We start from the raw sequence: 22400 nt of genomic DNA on the forward strand, positions 1-22400 counted from the left end.
AGAAGACCAAGGGAACAACGCCCCGAAATCCAGAGGAACCCAATCCCGGACTGGAGAAGCACGGAGTGCAACTATTGCAAACGACGAGGGCACACGGAATCGGAGTGCCGGACGAAGCAGAAGGATCAATCAGGACGATTAACCGGACAACAGCGAAATTTTCATTGGGGCTCCGCCGAACACCCAACCGCCGGACGGACGGTCACCATCGGGAACGTCAGGCCAACAGCAACAGAGGAGCATCGCGTGGACTCTTCCCCGTTTGTTCAACTAGAATTGCCAGGGCTCCGACCGACTACCTTCCTCATCGATACAGGTAGCGAAATCTCTATAATTAAAGAAAAACAGATAGTCAACGAAACGCTGTATAAAGGTGCGCCCCTCACGCTTAGAGGTGTTACGAACGATACCACCGACACCTTGTATTCGGTTCTCATTCCCTTTAATAATAAATGTAATAGATTCCAAGTAGTAGATGATAATTCGCCTATAACTCAAGACGGCATACTAGGAGCGGACTTTTTGTTTGATCATAACTTCTCTCTTTCGTGTAACGAATTCAAGGTCGGGAACATCACCAAACGATGTAAAAATTCGAGCCATAATTGCAGTAACAAAACGGTACTCGTCAATTTTATATCAGGGACCGGGGCAATCAAAAAAGTCGATACGAACGGACAACCAATTCTTTCTGATTTCCTAAAAACTCAAATCGAATCCACCGAGGAATTCGATGAGCGATTGGTTTTCCATATTAATAACGATAGTAAAACGGACGAAATAATTTATAAACCCGGAAAGATTAATACTAACGCCGACGCACTTTCCAGAAGTAGAATTAGAGTCGCACAACGAGATGCTGCAGGAGACGAACTAGACAAGTACTTAGCATACTACTCTAACAATCCTCAAAGTATAACGGAAGACGATGATTTTATCAAAAACCTGGTAGGAACACTGGACCCTGCCGTCCCAATGGCACCTACAATCCGTTCCCAGGTTACCATCCGCCACGGCTACCGTAAAGATGCCCCCACCATCATTTACACAGAGACACCTCTAGAGGTAGTTGAAAAAGATAAAACCTACCTATCCCCTCACGAAACCGATAGGTTCAAACTTCAAACCTTTACACAGGCATTAAACAGCGGAGACAAGATTAACGTAATTCAGGACAGAAATCACGACACTCAAGTCGCCACTCTTCTATCTAAACTGAATCGCGACTTGGAAATTTACTTTTCCCGACCAGCCCCTATCGACACTAAGGAAGTAATTAGGCTAGCACACGACTCATTATTCGGCGGGCACTATGCCTACGACAAAACATTGCATAAAATCCGCAGGCAGTTCGAATGGCCAAATATTACCCGCGACGTGAAAAAATATATAGAGCAATGCGAAATCTGTCAAAGGAATAAAGACACGAGATGTCTGTTTACTTCTGCCCCTTCATGTGACATGTACTTGTTGGAATATGAGGAAATTATACCTATTGATTAAACTAAACTAGATTTAATTACTGTATTGAGTTAATTTGCCGTTAAACCTGCCAGCGTGGGTTACTTGCTGCATTTTCTGTTGCATTGTGTGTCGTACGAGACAATCTTTATTGTCAACCAGCATTCCCGGATATCATATTGCTAATTCACATATTAATTTGCATTTGCATATTACTTGTATTTATACGCGGGTCTATTTATAGTTAGTACTTGAACAGCGCAGTGTTTTCTTTTTTCGGTTTGCTGTTAATTGGAAGGTTGTTTGGTATGAATTACAGCAAATTGAAAGGGTTGGTGTTTGTTTTTCTTGATTTTCTTGTGCTTAGCTTCTTAATTGTTCTAATGAATTATTTATGCAATATTTCCTCTTATCGACAACTCCACAAATCGGCTGGGTTCGGTATTCGCTATTTCATTACTTTCATTACTTAATTGTCTACTCAATGCAACAGAATATAGCGCAGTCTTGATGCCTGTGTGCTTCAATCCCCATTGTTCTGTTTCTTAATGGGATACTTTGGTTATTTCAGTTATTATGATTATTTAACTTCCTTGTGTAACATCTTGCTGTTCCTTAATTATTCTTTTGGTAAAGCTGATTTAACTTTAACTTTTACTTCTACATTATCTTACTCAGGAGGCTGCTTAATGGCTGCGCTGTATCATTGCATCTTACACGGCACAGCCTTCCCGTTACTCTGTTTATTTGTCGGTGACCCTTATTGCTGTACAGTATCAGTGCCATACGGTCTCAAGGAATTTGATGGGTATCCGGATGATTATGCTGCTGATTCCACAGGTTATGTAGAATCAGATTTACACACTGTGGTGCAGTGTTTTACTTTCACTCACTTAATGCATTAATCATACTATTATGACGGTACAGTATTTTACAGTATTTTGCAGTAGTTACTCTTATAATTAATTTATAATTGATTTGAATTTAGTTCATGAGCTTCTTCTGTTGTGTCGGGATGCATCCGGATTCCATTATTTTCCTTAATTTGCTGACTCTCGGAATTCTGGTAGGAAGTTAAATTCGGATTTATACGCTAATGTCTTATTTGATTTCAATCGACAAGGCTACTTAATCACTGCATTGTGTCATTGCACGGCATGGCCTTCCCGTTGCCCTGTCATTGTCGGCGATCCTTTGGTACTATGCGGGGTCAGTACCATACGGCCTCAAGGAATTTAATTTAATTGATGGGTACCTGGTTCATTGTGCTGCTGATTTCGGGAGTTATATGGATTCCAGAAGTTATATGGAGTCGGATTCACACGCCATGGTACGGTGTTTTACTTCACTCGCTTAAGGGGGTAGACACGGGTAATAGTAGCGCGTTGACATTACGGGCAAAAATGGGCATAAAGATGGGTTTACGCACTTCCGTTATTTGTCCTTATATGAGAACATTTAGGGCTGGGTGAGGGCTTATTCGAAAGAGGAAGGTCCAATGCACACCGCTCAACTCATGTTTCAGTGGGATTATGTTGATGTTTAGTAATATAAGCGTCCAAAGTAGAGGTAAAAAATCGACAAAATGCATTCGCGGAATCGAAGCATTTTTAGGCCACTAAAAGAGTGCTGTGATTGAAATCATGAGTTGAGCGGTCTAGCCACAACCCTTACCTGTAAATTAAGATCTATTTTGTCTTCATTTGTTGCGAAATAAGGACGAATAACGGATGCCCGTAAAAGCATTCTCACAGACCAGTTCCGCCATTTTGTGGATAATACAGAGCAATTCATGTGACAAATTCAGTTCAGCTAGTAGTTATAAGGTGGCATCTAACTAAGAAGGCTGCAGATTTGGAATCGTAGCCAAAATCAGGCGTTAGCTTGGTTACGTCACTCGACTGAAGGCAAGCAAAAGCAAGCAAAAAAGGCAACAACGCCGAGTGAGACGCACTACAGTCATTTTGTCCTTCTCTCATTCTGAATGTTGAGATTCCCTTTTCGATAGATTTTGACTGACGCCCGCCTGGATTTTTCACAGCACCCCATAACAAACCTCGCTCAAAGAGGAGGTATAACAAGAGAAGAATATACCTCCTCTTTGCAATAATTCTCCAAACGTTTATATAAGTTGTATACGAAAAATTTATTTATTTAAATTATTTGCATTCACTCAGAATATTGACTCCTTTGTATTTTTTATTAGTTTCGTAAAAACAAAGTTACTATAGGTTTCTCAAAATACAAGCGTCACGCAATTGGGACGAGTTATAATAGTGAGAGGGAATAGTAGCGAGGGGAGAGGAAAGAAAGAGTCGAGGCCTCTCCATTTATTAGTTCTAACAGTATTTTTTTATGCAGAATGTTTCAAGGAGTTGCTACGAGTAAAGAAAAAAATGCAATTCTATTTAAATAAAAAGTGCATCTGCATTTTTTTAGTGCATCGTTGCATTCACGAAGAAAATGAAGTCATAGAAAAATAAACATTATCATACCATTGAACTTTTACATGAACAGCTTTTTCCTATCTCTTACCAAATTCAAGATATAACCCGTCCCAATTGCGTGACGCACGCTGTATGCTTTTATGAATTAAAAAACATTTTTTTCTAAAAAATTCTCAGATTGCACGTTCCTTCGGTTCTTCAGAGTAGGCATATATTTTTCAGCAGCAAGGCGTGCTACGGTGCGCTATATAAAATCCACGCGTTCAGTCAGTCAGAATTTACCGGAGCGGGACAATTCTATCATTTAGGTTCAAAGAAGGATAGCATGATCACCGTACATCTCACTCTAAACACGCGTCAATGTTTCGATTTTGTTCTTCAGCCGTATTGTCGCGATGCCTCTGGCGAAATGAGCGTTTGAATCTGTTTGTAAAAATACTTGAGGCGCTGTTGCCTTCCTAGATCGTGTTGCGCGCACGCTAGCTGAGAATTAAACCTTTCAAGTTCGTAACAAAACACGCAAGTGGCTCCACCAGGCCCAACGAAAAAACTGCTGTAATACCGACGTCCAAAATCGGAGAGGTCACGTGCCGTGTCTACCCCCTTAATGCATTAATCTGGATATGACAGTATAGTATTTTACAGTACTTAAATCTTATATTTGATTAATTTATATAATTGAATTTTGATTTGAATTTAGTCTATGAGCTCCTTGTGTTGTATCAAGGTGCATCCGGATTCCATTATTTTCCTCCGGACAATTAATCTGCTGATGTCTGGGACATCATAATTTAAATTTAAATTAGGGATTCAAACTTCAAATGGTGAACTATATGGTATGTTCATTATTTTGTCAGGTATTATTAAACTATAACATACTTCAATCTCAGTTCATTTCGGTTTTACTTTTACTTTTGCTTCGGTTTCGTTTTGTGTCCACAATGAGGGTATTAAATCAGGTTAAATCAGGCTAATCAAGCTCTTCCACGGGTCCTTCTAGGTTCCCTCGGGTCCTTTAATTCTCGCATTCTTCTTACCAAGTAAAGCAGATTCATGCGAATCTGGAGATTCTCGTATTCCTATTCCTCTTACTAAGTAGAGCAGATTTTTGCGAATCTGGAGATTCTCGTATTCCTCTTACTAAGTAGAGCAGATTCTTGTGAATCTGGAGATCCGAAGTTTAACGGTTTAACGGCTTATCGCCTTATGGTATCTTGCGTGCACCGCACCTTCTATCCCCGTTTCTCGTTCCAGATTCAGATTCGGATTAACTGCTGGACCACTCCAGTGGTCTGCGATTTGCAATGCAAGCTATGACTTCTAATCTAATGTATATGTATAATTTATGTTACAATTTACAATATACACTATTTTGTACTTACATTATTGCTTATTGGATACGGTTTCAGGCTGATGGATGGCAATTCGTCCTGCCTTCGCTTGCCTTATTCGCTATCCGCTACGCATTGTTCTATTATCGCATTAATCTGTTATGCTAATTCTCCTTGATAGCTTCTGTGAGCGCGGTCAGGGTTGCTACTTCTTCTTTGTAGTCATTGTATATGTTCTTGTTCTTTCTTGGGGACTTTGTCACGGTCTGTTTACTCCTGCTCTGTCACCTGTCAGGTGTTTGGCTGTAAATGGAACATTACTTTGAATTGAATTGTTTGAACTATTGAATCTTTATTTAATTTATTAACCCTTGCCGTGTGTGAACTGCTGCGTGTTCTGCTGCATTGTGTTATAAGATGACATAGGCGTCGCTATTATGTTGTTGTTGTTTTTGACCATATTCATGTACATACTATTGTTATAAATTTACATTTACTTAATTCGCTTTTGCACAAGTTTGTATTAATTGTTTTGCGTTCTTCGCTATCCGTTTTAACATAGTTTAGTAGTCAGAGTAAGCAAGAACAGCAATGTATGTGTTTATATTCTGTTAGTAATTGATGTTTGCGCTCTAACGGATTACTGTTCCCTTTCGGCACTCTTGCTCGATCGGTCACTTTTACTTCATTACCTCTTAGTTATTCCTCAATGCAGCAGAACTCAACGCAGTGTTGTGTGGCTGATTTAAATTGGAGGTTGATTGTGTCTTCTACTATTTACTATTATACTTCCCTAACTAACTTGTCCACTCTCGCTGCTACAGTTGCTTATTTTACTACTCTTTTGCCAATGGCAATTTAACTTCAATTACGATTATTTTATTAACTTATACCTGCGTGGCGTGTTGGATTTCAATTAGCCTTGATGGGATCTGGGGCGGTTTACTTTGGGTGGGGTGCAGGGAGTTAATGTCCATTAATTTTAACTTTGCATGGTTCACGCTACAAGTTCCACAACCTTAATTTAATTTACTTTGACTGTTTTACTGTGGTCGTTCCTTATTACTGCATTGATGCAACATGGCCCGTCATTCTCTGTTCTGGTAACTGGTAATTTTTTTCTATCTTCTATCTTTCATTACTATTTTGTACTTTCAGTACCTTAGTATTAGGTTTCTCCGGGGATATGCAAACGGGGCCATGATAATGCCGCATTTTGTGTGACCTGGTAGCATTTACATGATGCATTGCGCTGCGTTACTTGTTTGAGATTGAAGTTTAAATTACGTATTCTGATATTTAATATATTGATACTGGGTTGGCGGTGTTACGTCCGGGTACATTTTCATTTAACCCGACCTTGCGTTCCTCATCGGGTGCGCTGCATCTGGAACTTTCCACGTGAGGGGCGCAAGGAAGGGCCTTGCTAATTTTTTTCTTCTCATCGTTACCTGTTCGCGCTCCTCCGATCTTGTGCTCTTCCGTCGGGTGTGTGAGCACTTGGAAGTGATTCCTCACGGAGAACACAAGAAAGGAGTTTGAGATTAAAATTATAATTCTCCTTTTTCTTTTCTCTTGTTAGTTTCAATAGTTTAACCGTCAATATACCGAGCTTGTGTACCTCGCCAGTGCGAAACACTTGGAGATAATCCCAGGCGAGGCACACAAAGGAGGCTATATTTAGTTCTTTCAAATAATACAAGTCAACCTTTCCTTGGGATGATTGCCTTGTCGAGACTACGCAGCGACAAAAACTTCGAAAGTCGAAACCGTTTAGGGAGAGGTACCATAAACATCCTTCGCCGCGCGGTTAAGCAGTGCGACGCACTTGGAAATTTCCCAACTTAACCGTGCAACATAAAAAGAATTTTCTTCTATTTTATTAGCGAGGTACCTCTCATACCTGCAAAGCATGCGTCAGCCGACCCTTCCACGAGGAGTGCATGTGATTTGGAACAGAACAATTGGAATTTAACGGAATGAAACTGTTTGAATGATATTGGAATGCGAGGGTTTGCGTGACAACCACTGTAGTTCGAAATCGTTCACGAATGTTCGAGACAAAGGTCGACCGAGTCTATAAACATCGCCGTTAAACGTTAAACGTAGAACGTTCGAATATACGTAAATCGTCGAGATACGAATAAGAATGTTAATAACTAATGAGCGCGGAATGAATGTTAATTAAATGCGACACGCATGCATCCAATTTGTCGACGATTATAAAACACCGGCTGCATCTCGCGTAAACCGCTAAACAACAAAATTAACAGAACAATTAACGTATGAATAATAATTAACGATATTCAAATAATGGTCATTCAAACTAGTAAACCAAATATTTTTAATAAAATGAAGACCTCGTTCGATACCGGAAATATCATGATAAAGCCTCTTTAATTAGCAAATTCAAATAAATTAAGTCGTAACAGATTTCGAATATTCCAGAACTTTAGAATTGCGACGCATGAAATCCGTTGTAGCGTTAGAGGGGTAGAAAGAAATGGACAACCTTAGACGAAGGTAGAAGGAAAAGCCAGGAAGGGATGAGGGAACTAGGAAGAGCGGCCAACTAGCCCAATACGCGCGGGATTTCCCCTCCGTCACGTACCCCGATTGCCAAATGATGTCCCCACTTTGGGCCCTTGATCGCGGGTCGAACCCTGAGACACGATCGCTAGACTGAGGCAAATCACTCTTCGTCGATAAGTCGCAAGGTGCGTGACGGGGATCCCGTGTTCGCATAGAGGTAGAGTTGTTAATCAAAACCGCGTAATTAGATTGCTCGGCAAGTCCTCTTCAAGGCAGAGTGTCGAGAGAGTTTCGATTCGGGGTTTTGTGACAAGGACTCAAACGGATACGTTAAATTCTTTTCATACTCTTCAAATTCTATCTTTTCTCTTTCGTTTTATACCGTCTCGTGTATTAATTATTTTTCTTTCTTTTTCCGCGCCGCGTTGATTTAAAAATACTTTATGTTCGTTTGTAATAGTTTGAATTCGTCTCGTAACACCGTAATAAAGGCCGATCGCGAACGCGTAGTGCAGTGGCAGTTTCCTCATCTCTTCTTTGATTTCCAGATTTCTCAACGACACCAGCAAAAGAAAGCGTCTATCACTCACTATTATTAGATATTATTTCATCTTGTTTCCTGGTAAGTTGTCCATTTCATTTTATCTAATACGACGAATCTGGACGTAGCGAGGCAAAATGGGCGATCTACGAAACCGCGTATTCTGGAAAGTTTCCCTCTAGATCGTTCCGTTCACAATAGAGACATAAGGTATCGAATATTTAAAATATTTAGAAAATTCCGATTTCACACAAAAGAAGGCGGCCCCACGAAACCGTGATTCTGGTAGTTTACCCTCTGGGAGCGTTCTTTCCTTTTGTTTGCGTTTAATTCTTTATACGACATCGTCGCTCGAATCGTCGAATCGTTTAATCGTTTAATCAAACATTAATTATTCCATAAACAATAGTCTCACTTTCATATAATCTAAACCTTTCTTAACAATGCATTTATTTTCCCTTGTATTTCAAACAGCTCGCATTTTCTGTTAACCAACCATTTATTGTCACGATTACCTTTTGAGATTATATTTTTGTTACGCCTAAACTGTTTTAATTCATTTACGTTTCAAACCACTTCTTTCCCTTCATTTTCACGCCTACCATCTTCGTACAAATTCATCCGTATGGGACTAGAGCATTGACGAACCCAATTAAATTCTTAATTAACTATTAATTAATCTATCAACTCTTTTATTGTTCTAATCGCGAAGGACCTAACATCGTCTCAAACGATTAGGACTGGTGACAGCGATAATACCGTTCTCAACCGCGTATCAGCCAGTAATTTAATTAACCTCACGTAAATAAAAAATTTTTCTTATTTTGTACGTCGCGCGCCGTCTCTCTCTCTCTCTCGCTCGCGACGTAACAGCGGTATAATGATCTAGGGCGTTATGATGGTTTATGTAAGCTATTTTGCTCGATCTCGGTTGTACATACTAATCCTTATAATCCTTATATTCTGTCAAATTTTACACAATTTGCACTCTTCTTACTTGTTATCGCTCTAATCACTAATCTTAATTCTGGGGTATTCAACTGATTGCTTCATGTTTTGAAATTTGATTTGGACTGGTCTCTCGGCAATAATCGACGGATCGCTCATCGTCAGCCGTTTCCACGATTGGGCGTTGTGTGGAGTCAGATTTCCTTTTCCTTTTACGGAATTTCCTTTAAACAGGTTTACAATTGTTATTCTCGTTGTTTTCATTACATATATTTAAGATATTTCATATGCTGATGGTATATTTACCCAGAGTTCGTGTTATTTATTTGAATATCTTGCGGTTTACTTAATTTATATTTTCTCCTCCCTTATTTATTTCGATGGTCGATTTGGCGACGCGATGACGCCACGTGCTTAGTGTTGGTGGTTGGTGACACTGCTTATGCTTCTTTTTTGAGTGGTGTGTGTGTGTCTGGAGTATGTATGGAACAAGTCATCGAGGGTTGCAGCGTACCAAGACATGGCGCGGTCAACCGGGGAAAGGATTTCCCGGTTCCTGATCGTGGCCGAAGAAGAAGCCCTGTGCTCATATATGCCAGGCGGAACACATGGCGCGATCACCCGTTGAGCAGGAGCTCCGGTTCCTGGTCGTGGCCGAAGAGAAAGCTCCCTGACCTCGCTTAGGGCAGGCTGGTGAAGACACGGCCCGATCACCCGTTGAGCAGGAGCTTCGGTGCCGGTCTGGGTTGAAGACAAATGGCCTGTCCTCGTGGCAGGACAGGTGGGCGTAAGGATGATCTCAGGGATAAGGCACAACATCAGCAACCTACAAGGTGGACGAAGATCGGCACGGTCAACTGTGGAAATATGATGTCCCTGTCCTGGCCGTGCTGAAGAACAACCCCTGTCCTGGCAAGTGCCAGGCAGGCGAACACACGGCCCGATCACCCGTTGAGTGGGAAAGTCCTCCGGTACCGATCGTGGTTGAAGAAAAATGGCCTGTCCTCGTGGAAGGACAGGTGGGCGTGATGACTGCAAGGATAAGAACAACCCCTGTCCTGGCAAAAGTGCTAGGCAGGCGAAGTGGGGTGGCGATCACGCGGGAAGGCGCGATCCAGGAGGAGGCCCCGTGCCGGTCGTCACTGAAGAAAAATTCCTGCGCTGATGCTCAGGTTGAAAATGTCCTACCGCTTGATCGGAGGTGCAACGGCGCGGATCCGCGATGCCCGATGCCTTGCGCATGGCGTTTCAAGGGAGGACGGAATAACGCGAAAAGCGTTGAATTGCCAAAACGCCGTTGTGGCTTTACGCCGGTATTCTTTATAGATCCCAAAGGATGAAAAGGTACCGGCGGCCCACGTAGAGGAGAGGTTTTAGTGGGTAGTATATCCAGCCACGGGACTGTCCCTTCCGGACTACCCGACTAGGCCGCCCCTTCTGGGCTGTGACCTACTCTTGGGCCAAATCCCACCCACAGGGTTGGGTTGCCAGGTTGCCCCCTTCTGCGGTTGCCTCTTTGGGTTTGCCCCCACCAAACGGGCGCCAGGCTGCCCCTTCAGGGCGGGTATGAGTCCCACACTGCCCGGGCCCTCTCTAGCCGAATAGACGAAAGGGGATTCATCCCGCGCGTGCGTAAATGCATTTCCTCTTCTAGATCAAAAAAAAAAAAGGAATAAAGACACGAAGCGACAGACTTATATACCACAGGCGACTGACATTCCCGCGAAACCGAACGATAAAATCTCGTTAGATATTGTAGGACCGCTAGACGAGACTGGTACATACATACATACTGGTACATACTGGTAATTCAGGATTACTTAACGCGGTACATCATGTGCGAACCTCTAACGGATAAGTCCACTGCGGCCATTATACAAGCCGTTTGGGCTTCGTGGCTACGAATATTCGGGAAACCTAAACAAATGCTCACCGACAACGCAAAGGAATTTACGTCGCAAGAATTCACAGAATTTTGCAATCTCATGAGCTCGGGACATACCCTTACGTCTGTCTACCACCCTCAATCAAACGGCAAGAACGAGAGATCACACGTAATTTTAAAAGAATATATTAGATGCTATCAAACCGCCGAAAACCCGTGGGACCTTCTCCTACCGAAAGCCATGTTTAATTATAACTGCACGATCAATCGTAACACGGGATATACACCATTCGAATTACAATTAGGTTACGAACCTAACAGCATCCTCGACGAACAGGACGAATACCTAACCCTCAAGCAACAAATCGACAACCTTAAGCTACAGCACGAAAACAAAATAATCGAGACAATTAATAATCTCCAAACGCAACAACCTTGAACCCATCCATAGAGGTAACCTCGTCCTTATACGACATTATAATGCTAAACCACTAGAAGAAAAATGGCGAGGTCCTTTCGAGGTCATCGAGACGATAGACAATCATTCCGTCAGAATAAATGAATATGGAAAACCAACCACTCACCATAGAACAAACGTCAAAATTTTTAAACAATCAATTTCAGATCATGGAACATAGCGGGAAATTCATGATTGTCCCACTTTTGCTGACGATTATGGCTACGAATTTGGTAATCGCAAACGAACTCAACGACGAAAAATATCATCTCTCCACTCTGAACGATCAGGAAACGATCTTCCTCGAACATTTAGATGTAGTCCGGATATTTCACGAACAATGGAAAATAGTTGTCGGGTACGACTTCGCTCATATCGATGTTGCCTTTTTCGCTTGCCTTCGCAGCACAGTTCGAGTGACGTAATCAAGCTAACGCTTGATTCTGACTACGATTCCAAATCGGCAGCTTTTCTACTTAGACGCCACCTTATAACTACTAGCTGAACTAAATTTGTCACGTAACTTGCTCTGTAGTATCCAGATAATGGCGGAACTCGTCTTTGGGAATGCTTTTACGGGAATCGGTTATTCGTCCTTATATGAGAAGATCTTGAGCTGAATAAGGGCTCATTCGAAAGAGGAAGGTTCAATGAAGGGGGCTCAACAAATCGTTTTAGTCACAAAACTCCTATAGTTACCTAAGATGTACTTGGATTCAACGGGCGTATTTTCTCGATTTTTCCTCTACTTTGGACACTCATATTATTAGATATTAACACAATCCCGTTAAACCATCGGTTGAGCCCCCTGCATTGGACTTTCCTCTTTCGAATGAGCCCTCACTCAGCCATAAGTGTTCTCATATAAGGACAAATAACCGATTCCCGTAAACCCATTAATAGGCCCATTTTTGCCGGTAATGTCACCTCGCTGCATTACCCGTGTCTACCCCCTTAACCAGGTGTTTGTACTAAGCCAATACCCAAGTAGGTGTACCGGTTAATAATTCTTAATTTCTGCACTGGATGGCATTGGAAGCATGAGCATGTTCACGATCTATATTCTTTTGTTATTTTGTTACTATGACAATACCTTTCAAAACGCCATTGATGTTCAAACGATTTTGTGTTAGCGTCATATTCTTTTTCTGTGGTAAACATGTCTAGTTTCAAACCAAATAAAGAGCATTTGCGGCATGTACTGCTTTTCTTGTTCAATCAAAAGAAAAATGCAAGTGAGAGCCGTCGTATCCTTGCGGAAACTTATGGTGATAATGTCTTAACACAAAACGCTTGTGTGCGTTGGTTCAGACGATTCAAAAGTGGTGATTTCGACTTGAAAGACAAGGAACGCACGTGCCAGCCGAAGAAATTCGAAGATGCACAATTGTAGGCACTGTTGGACGAAGACGATACACAAACCCAACAACAAATGGCAGAGAAGTTGAATGTTGGTCAACAAACCATTTCCGATCATCTGCATGCCATGGGCAAGATCCAGAAGGTAGGAAAATGGGTACCACATTAACTAAACTACAGACAAATGGAAAAGCGAAAAACAGTGTGCTCTCTCGTCATGAAAGAAAGTCTTTCCTTCATCGGATCGTGACTGGAGATGAGAAATGGATCTACTTTGAGAATCCAAAACGCAAAAAGTCATGGGTTGATCCAGGACAATCATCAACATCGACCGCAAGACCGAACCGCTTCGGAAGGAAGACAATGCTATGCATTTGATGGGATCAGAAGGGTGTCGTGTACCATGAGCTTCTGAAATCAGGTGAGACAGTTAATACCGATCGCTACCATGAACAACTGATAAAATTGAACGATGCATTGATCGAAAAGCGCCCAGATTGGGCTAGAAGACACGGCAAAGTCATTTTGCAGCACGATAACGCCCCATCACACACGGCGAAAGCGGTCAAAGGTACAATATCTGTACTTGGCTGGGAACTTTTGCCTCACCCGCCGTATTCACCAGACTTGGCCCCTTCTGATTACCACCTATTTTCATCGATGACTTACGCACTTTCGAAGGAACATTTCAAGAATTACGAAGATGTCAAAAAATGGCTCGATGATTGGATCGTCTCAAAATGTGAACGATTTTTTTGGGAGGGCATCCACAAGTTGAAGAGCAGATGGGAAAAATGTATAGTTAGCGAAGGTACATACTTTGAATAAAGCATTTTTTTCCATTTTCCCAAATTTCAATTGTTTCCATCAAAAAAAGATTAAGAATTATTAACCGGTACACCAAAGAGCTAGCGAGAAGCGGAGCTCCTTGAAACGGCCTGTATTAACATAGCTCTGGCTAGTCCAGAAACCGATTGCGACCTGTAGGCAAAGTCCGCTCGTGTCTGAGGGTACCGTACAAGCCACTGAAGTACAGTTTCCAATACTTAGCGTAGTTGGTGATTGTACAGTGTTGGCTGTATCCGTAGATTAAGGCGCGTACTATTTTTAATACTAATTATTAATTATATATTTTTCACAGTATTTTCTAATTTAGGGCGTACTAATTATAATTTCTCATTATATTTCATATTCTAGCCGCACATATTGTTATACTAACGTTATTATTATATATTATACTCAGAACTAGCATATTCAGTTATCAATTACTTACCTATTTGAATAAATCTTTAGTCTAGCACATTAATGTTTGGATTTCACTCTTCAACCGCACACCGCACGAACCTATAATCCCTAATACATTCATACGAGTCGCCTTCTAAGGGAACCGCTCTCCCTATACGTGGGGGCAGTGACGTACCTATCTCTGGGTCGTTACAGTATTATATTTTGTGTTACAATTTATATATTTATTGTGTATTTCATTTATGTGTGTTATGTGATAATTGTTCATTGAAACTATAATTGATCTGATTTAATTATTAATATCTTTAATTAACTGTATTTTGTCATATTTATTTATTATTTAAAAGTTCCATCTTTCAAGATTTATTGATTTGTCGGTTTATCGATTTGATTTCTGATAGTTTATCACTTATTGTCGGACTAACTGTCCGATTAATGAACAATTATCACGTAAATTGAATATTATATGTTATATTGATTTTTGTGTAATTTTCATATATATATTGTGTATATATTGCATTTCGCGTACAATTGAACACATTTTTGCATATTTTTGAATATTTGCATATGTTTTCAAAATGCCAAATCCGACTGAGGCAGGGCCCAGCAAAAGCACGGGCATTGCAAGCTTATTAGACGGAACTAATACCGGGGAGGGTAACGAATCGGTTTTCACAGCTTCGGTAATAGAAAGTTTCGCCGTCCAGCAGGCCGTTCAACATGTGCCGGTTTTTGACGGGAAAAACATCCGACTAAGAGATTTTCTTGCAGAAGTAGAATTTAATGCGGGAAGTCTCCCGACAACGTCGACGCGTGGTTTTGTACGACTCGTAATCTCTAAATTAAGAGGGGAAGCTCGCGACAGCGTGCACGGACTAAAATTTGAAACCGTTTCGGAATTGGTGAAACACTTGAAACGTTGATTCACATCGGAGAGAACGTATAATGATTTCTATTTCAAAATCGCCAATATTCGGATGTACCGAGACGAATCCGTCTACGCGTATTATGACCGAATTCGAGCTTTATTAGTCGGGATAGAGGATTTCATTAAGATCGAATACAGAGGCCGACCATCCGATATCATGGAGCCCGTAACGGCCACCGCGTTAAATGCATTTCTTCGCGGTCTACCGGATGAAATAGGTCGAGCCGAGACCCGAAAAAGTTAGTAGACGCATTAGATATCGCTCTGAAAGTAGAAACGCACCTAAAAGATAGACCATCCACATCGTACGATCTCCATCGTCCATCTTACGAACGCGATTACCGTGGAAATGACGATTACGACTACCAACCACGTTATAATGATAGTCCAAATAGGAATCGAAGTTACGCGTACCTCAGGTATAGCTCGCCCATTCGATCTATGGAAACGTCGCGTAACACGTCATATCCACGTGATAGAACACCGAGTCCTGTCAGAATATTACACAGGAAAGAATCGACTACAGAGGAGCGAACGTGCCCGTGTTGCGCGCATCCTCAACATATGCATACGAGACCGAGTATGCAAGCGGATGGTAAACGGGAACCGTCCCCTGCAAGAACGCGCGATTCGCGGTCGCGTACACCACCTTCACGCGAGCCGACGGCTGGACCACAGTATAGGAAAGAACAGTAGGCTCACTCCGTGTCGGCACCTTTGATCTCATGACCAATAGAAAAACTCGGTTCGACCGAGGAGAGGTATCATAAACAGCGTTCGCTGCGCGGTTAGCCAGTGCTTCGCATTATAGGGGTCTCCTCAGGCTAACTACGCAAAAGCGTAAAGATCAATTTATTTCTGAAATTATAACCGATACTCTCCTCTTTTTCACACGTGGGCGCCAGTCGGTCCCTAATCCGATCGTGTGCATGAATTGAATGCTGGAATGAGAACGCGAGATAATCTAGCGTATTGAATATTTGTATGAACGAGAGAGCGAGGAATGAGAACCCTTGCAAGCAAACGTTAGCAAGCGTTCGAGGACTGTTTAGAGGCGAAGGGTCGAACGGGGCAATAAAAGTCTTTGTATCGAATTCCGAGAATTTGCCTGAAACCAAAACCTAACGGTAATTTTCGAATAGTGAGAACGTTCTCGAACCAACTACGTTGCAAATGTAATGACGAATATTCAATTTAATAAGTGTTCGCGCGTTACGCGCTTCCGACATATCACAACATATTTTGTAACACGCGGGGAGTTTAGGAGGCGTGTGATATCAGTAGCAATCGGCTGAGGCCCGGATGTAGGGACGAGTGCGTTCGTCATGGGAATAATAGTTCGTGGCAATGCGTTGAGCGGCGGCTTGTGTGCGGCGATTTAAAAAAAGAAGGGAACGGTACTGGTACGATAAGAGCGAAGTTCGGGTTCCTGCGGGGCCGCGGCCTTTTCCGGACTGATACACAGCTGGACGAGGCACTAGCTGCCTTCGTAGAGGAGATCTGCCCTGCCAATCTCTCTCTGGGATGCACCCAATCAGGCGGCATTTCATTGCCCAAACAGCAACACGCAACGAGGGCTGTACCCGTTCCTGAGACGTCAGGGTCGCGCTGTCTGCACAGGTACGATTTCATGGGGCATCTCCCACGTTATTAAGATTCGAACAGTACTTCCCACCGAGATGGTGGTGCTCCGGAATTCAAGTATTTAGTAAGAGCGCTCCTTTAAAATTAATAGGTATGCTTTCGAATGCGATCACAAACAACTCTAAATTGTATTTGACTTGTAGATTTATATTTTTTCTCCTTGACGGCTTTTTCCTCCACTCACTGAGTGGAGGTTTTTTATGCCCATTAAATTCCTAATTTTCCTTTCCAACTGTGCCTTTATTATTTCCTCTCCCAGATTCACATTCCTTCTACCTATCTAGAATTCACCTTAAAGGTTGTGTTGGTAACCCATGCCTGCTGTGGACGTACGCTTGACAAATCGACGTCAAGCTGCCTCGCCTTGAAGGTAATTGCGGGTTCGGCTTAGCCAACTTTTATTTATTTATTAAATTTATAATAGCTTTGGGAAATTCGAGACAATAAGGAAAAACTAAAGTTATTGGAATTTGCAATCGAACACCGAATGCCTTACAACGTGCATACCAACGCAATTCGTGTTGCGCACCGAAACCTACGAACAAATAATTATGGTCAATTGTTAAAGGAAGCCAATTGTTAAGCCGATTGTTAAAGAAAGAACTTCGTGATCGCCAACCGTTATTCATTCTAGAAAATCCAACGATTACTCTTCATTAACTGCATATGTATTGCTCGATAGAACTGATTTAACCGTTAATAGATATTCGCATCGCTGGTAGCTAATATACGAAATTATTGAAAAGCATGGAACCTTGCAGCAATTCTACGGCGTAGAAACACCGAAAAGCCGTTAGACAGGGATGGAACACCAAGAGAGAGAGAAAGCATGAGCTAGAGGAATTTAGCTGGCACGCGCTTTCAACCAATAGCGACGCACGCAACGCTGTCGTCACGCGCTATGATTTGCCGAAATGTCCCCATGCAGGACATCGTCCTCGCGACGGGCCCTTCCGGCTAGGATCGCGATCGATTCTGATCACTCTTCGTCCAACAATCGAGTAAGTCGTGACGGGAGCCCGTGCGTCTAGAGGTAGAGTTGTCGATTGTACTTCGTGTAATTTAGCTGCGCGGCAAGTCCTACGTATTAGGCAGAGTGTCGCGAGGGTGAAATTCCGGATACGCGGCAAAGACTCAGAGACGCGCACGTTAAACTCATTTCATACTATTAAAATTCTATCTTTTCTCTTTCTTTTAATTCGTAGATCGCGTATTTTTCGTATTAAACTCATCGCGTTTATTATACTATTTTCAAAAATTATAATTGTCTTGCGTTACGTCTATTTAATTTTCATTTGCAATAAACGGCAACCGGGTGCGCGACAAGTACTAGTGCGACATCCACCTCTCATCTTTCTTGGTGTTCAAGATTTTACAGCGATTATTCAACGACTACATAGCGAACCACAAGCGATTTTTATCGTACATTATATTCTACAGTCTCACGATAAGCCTGTTCTGTACTAATTTGTCGAGCACAGCATTATTATTGAATTTCGACAAGGCAAAACGGGCGATCTATTAAGCCTACGGGTTGTAAGAGTTTCTTCATTTTAGATCGTCTCGTTTCCCACATTCAGGTACCGATTATAATTTATTCGCTATATTAACATTCCGAATTTTGAACCATCGCGAATTTGCGTGTGACGATTGTTTCGACTACGATACTTTATCAGGGACGACCTGTAAAGCCCTTTCGGGGGTTGTAAGAGCCTCTTCATTCAGGTCGTTACCTTACGGATAGAAACCACCAAAAACCTATTTTCCTATTAAATTTGGTCGAGGCAGTCGTCTTACATTAAAAATTACATTTTCAAATCCGTTTATAATTATATTAGAAAGTCTCATTATAAACCAAAGGTTAAATATCTTTTCCGTTTTCAGTCACATTTATATTAAACAATAGGTTAAGCATCTTTACCCTTGTAAATCAGTATTGTTTTAATTGAATTCATCTAATAGCAATTATCAGTATTTAAACAGAATTATTCAGTATTCAACAATAGTCATTTGGAATGCAGTTTTCTGTTAGCTTCAATAGTTATTTTGAATTAAATTTACTTTCTTTTTGCACACTAAACTGTATCAACATTTCTTTCAATTTCCTGAATCATTGTATTATTTCAAATCCACGCACCCCAACACAAAGTTTCAAGGAGGGACCCGTATGGGACCCAGAACACTGACGAACTCAACGGAAATAAATACTATCTAAATTTCCGCCATTCGATTTGTTCTGACCGTAGAGGACGTTTCTGCGTCATACGCGGTCAAAACTGGTGACAGCGATACCTTTCTCATCGCCCAAAGATAAGAAGAATCAAATTCAATACCTTTTCTAACATCTATCTTCATTTTATTCTTTCTCTTCTTTGCGAGCGCGCAACGTAACACATATATCCAGCTTTTACTGTATTCCGTTGAAGAGTGCATAATACGTAAAAGTAATTTAACAATTCCAATTTTATTTATTTGTTTCTTTTCGTATAATTACAAATAACAAAAAGTAATTCAGCTTTGAACGAATAGAAAAATTCTGCTTTGAGCGAATCGAAAAATTCAGCTTCGAGCGAATAGAAAAATTCTGCTTTCAGCGAATCGAAAAATTCTGCTTTCAGCGAATACAAACAAACGGGTCTCATTTCAATCAGTTTTAATAAGAATATAAAAATGCCTAGATTGCCGATGAAATCGCCGAATGAAATTTATGATGCTCTAAAAGAGCTTTGGTTTATTGATAATGAAGGTAAACTTTTGGCATGGGATAATGACGTTTGGATAAAAGCGGTTCATGCATTTGTTACGTCCGGATTATTTTCAACAATCCGACGGTGGCTAACATCCATTTTCATTTTCTTTCTGATAGTGTTGAACAGCTTAACCGTTTAATATACTGAATTTGTATACCTCGTCGGTGCGCAGCACTTGGAGATAATCCCAGGCGAGGCACACAAAGGAGGCTATAATTAGTTCTTTTCAAATAATAAGAAGTTAACCTTCCTTGGAACGATTGCTTTGTCGAAACCGCGTAGCAATAAACACATAGAAATTCGAAATCGCTAAGGTTAAGGGCACAGACTCCTTCGAGGCCTCCTCCGAATCGATGTAAGCGCCATTGGAAAGAATCGGGCAATCGTGAAAACACATAATTGAGAAATTCGACATTTGACGGTGTGACATCTAACGTCATTATGCAGAATAAGAAACGAAAGTGAGGTGGTATAGTTGCCAAATCACATCATTTAAGAGTTCTATCGCGGTGTTGCCGCATCTGTGACCATCTAGCAAAATGAATTTGCTCGAGCCGAGCGAGATTTTGATTCCTGGCGGACATAGAAAAGGACAGCGCGAGAGAAAGAGAAGGAGTATCATGAATGAAACAACGTAGGGCCGATCGGCGTAAATATATTCACACGCTACGACAGATTCGATGAGACTCTGTAATACACATAACGTACGCGACTATAAGACTTATAGGAATAAAAACTATATGGCATTAATAATTTCAGGAAAGGAATGAAAAATAAAGACATGTAAATTGATCTATAATATACAATATTTATCGATTGAAATATGATCAATAAATATAAACAATGCCTCTTCTTTCTCCGCGCCGTCTACATCGTCGATTCCCATGACAGCCACTCCAGCCACGTGTTATTGAAATCTTTTTCATTTGAAATATAATAATGAATTTTAATATAATTGTACCTGCATATACAGGGTGTCCCAGTCTAAGTGTGACAGAATTATATTAAAATTCATTATTCATTTCTTTATTTCTTATTCCCTTCTTGAAATTATTATGTCAGGTAGTTTTCATTCCTATAAGTCTTATGGCCGCGTACTTACGTTATGTGTATTATTTCATTCATTCTACCCCTACCAGCACCACGAATCCGCCGTTCTTTGATGTTCCCGAACATAGAAAAGGATAGCGCAAGAAGGATAAACAAAGAGAGAAAGACTCACAAGCACAACATTTAACCCAATATTATGCTATTAAATGTTGACCGATTTATATTGTGTTTAGCTTCATTTTAATCAGAAAAATCTTCTCCACATGATAGTGAAATTTTTATTAACAAAAAGTACAAAATAAAAAACTTTATTCTGTGCATTAGTATGGTCACATTGACACGGGGCATTTAAATGAAGGCAATAAATCCCGGTTTTAGTCCCTCTTTCGTCTTTAGCTACTGACTCTTTCTAATCAGTGTTTACTGACTAGGCAATCAAATTTGAAAAATGATTCTCCTATTCCATAACAGTTGCGAAGTGGACCGACAATAATTATGTACATTTATCGAGTTTTCACTGTATATGGTGCAAGTTTTATAATTCATCTTTCTGGCATACCATTTCAAGTATTCTATCTGTAATTTAATTGATGAGAAAAACATGATTATAAATATGAATAAAAAAGTTTGATCGTTGCACACATTAGTACATGTATTGTTTCATTCTCAAACCTCTTTCTCTTTCTTTTCTATGTCTGGCAGGAATCAAAATCGGCTCGAGCCTGTTGCAATTGTAACAGATGTGGCAACAGCGTGACAGAAGTCTTAATACGTTGCGGCAACTATGCCATACTTCTGACTATATTCGCGTAGCTGTTTGTGTTGTCAAATTAGAATTTACATTTATCGACTGATTTCTGTTTTTATCGACCCCGATGATAACGTGGTCAAATATACCATCAATGCCTCTGACGGAAAATCAGTGAACTATTCTTCCGTCTATTTAACGTCTGATGCGTGCAAATCGTAAATTTCGTTTTACGTCTTCCAGAAGTGATAAATTGTGAAAAATCGAATTTCAGTGACACTGTGCTAGTTCCAGGAAGGGTGGTCTGGTGTGCTATGGGTGAAAAAACCATTAAATCGTCCAATATTTGCTAAAATGCAGCCGAACGCAGCATTCGGCAGCCATGTTGTTTGCTTACAACAGCGTCTGTCTCAATCTTACAGTGTCGAAAATATCATTTTTCTCAACGTATGGTGTTTATTAGCGTTCAAACGGACCAGACAACCCTGTGGTGAAGTCTACCCGTGGGTGCTATACCCGTGAAAATTTCATTTGTGCAATTATCGAGACGAAAAACGAAATCTACGAAATCGAGTGTCTCTCTTACGCATGGCGTATACGTGCATGCTTTCCGTTGATTGTGTGACTGCACGCATACAGGTCATGGCACAAGGAGTCTGTGCCCTTAAGGAGAGGTAATATCAACATCTTTCGCCACGCGGTTAAGCAGTGCGACGCACTTGGAAGTTTCCCAGCTTAACCGCGCGGAATAAGGGAAATACGATTTTTGTTTTACCTCGCAAACGAAGTACCTCTCCTACCTCCAAAGCATGCGTCAGCCGGTCCTTCCACAAGGAATGAATGCAATTAAGAACAAAAGCGATTGGTATGCAACGGAATGAAACCGTTTGAATGATTATGGAATGCGAGGGTTTGCGTGACAACCGCTGTGGTTTGAAATTGTCAACCGATGTTCAAGAATGTTCGAGACAAGAGGTCGACTAAGGCAATAAACATCGGCAACGAACATCTGGGAACGTTAAATGTAAAACGTTTCAAATATATGTATATCGTTAATAATTAACACGCGAGTCT

At 41.1% G+C, this 22400-nt stretch overlaps 1 protein-coding gene across 5 annotated transcripts in view; it reads right to left on the reverse strand.

The window, feature by feature from the left end:
- LOC143305497 (uncharacterized) overlaps positions 1-22400 on the reverse strand; it is a 743008-nt gene that overhangs the window by 537785 nt on the left and 182823 nt on the right. Inside the window, exon 3 of one of the 5 annotated variants that reach the window (XM_076689418.1) lies at positions 491-5542. The exons of the other annotated variants lie outside the window; for them this stretch is intronic. Within the exon in view, the coding sequence (XP_076545533.1) occupies positions 5531-5542 (12 nt within the window). The 3' untranslated portion in view covers positions 491-5530. Of the gene's footprint in view, positions 1-490; positions 5543-22400 lie in introns of those variants that run through there. 5 annotated transcript variants of the gene reach the window in all.

This window comes from Osmia lignaria, chromosome 8 (genome assembly GCF_051020975.1).
Source record: "Osmia lignaria lignaria isolate PbOS001 chromosome 8, iyOsmLign1, whole genome shotgun sequence".
Lineage (NCBI taxonomy): Eukaryota > Metazoa > Arthropoda > Insecta > Hymenoptera > Megachilidae > Osmia > Osmia lignaria.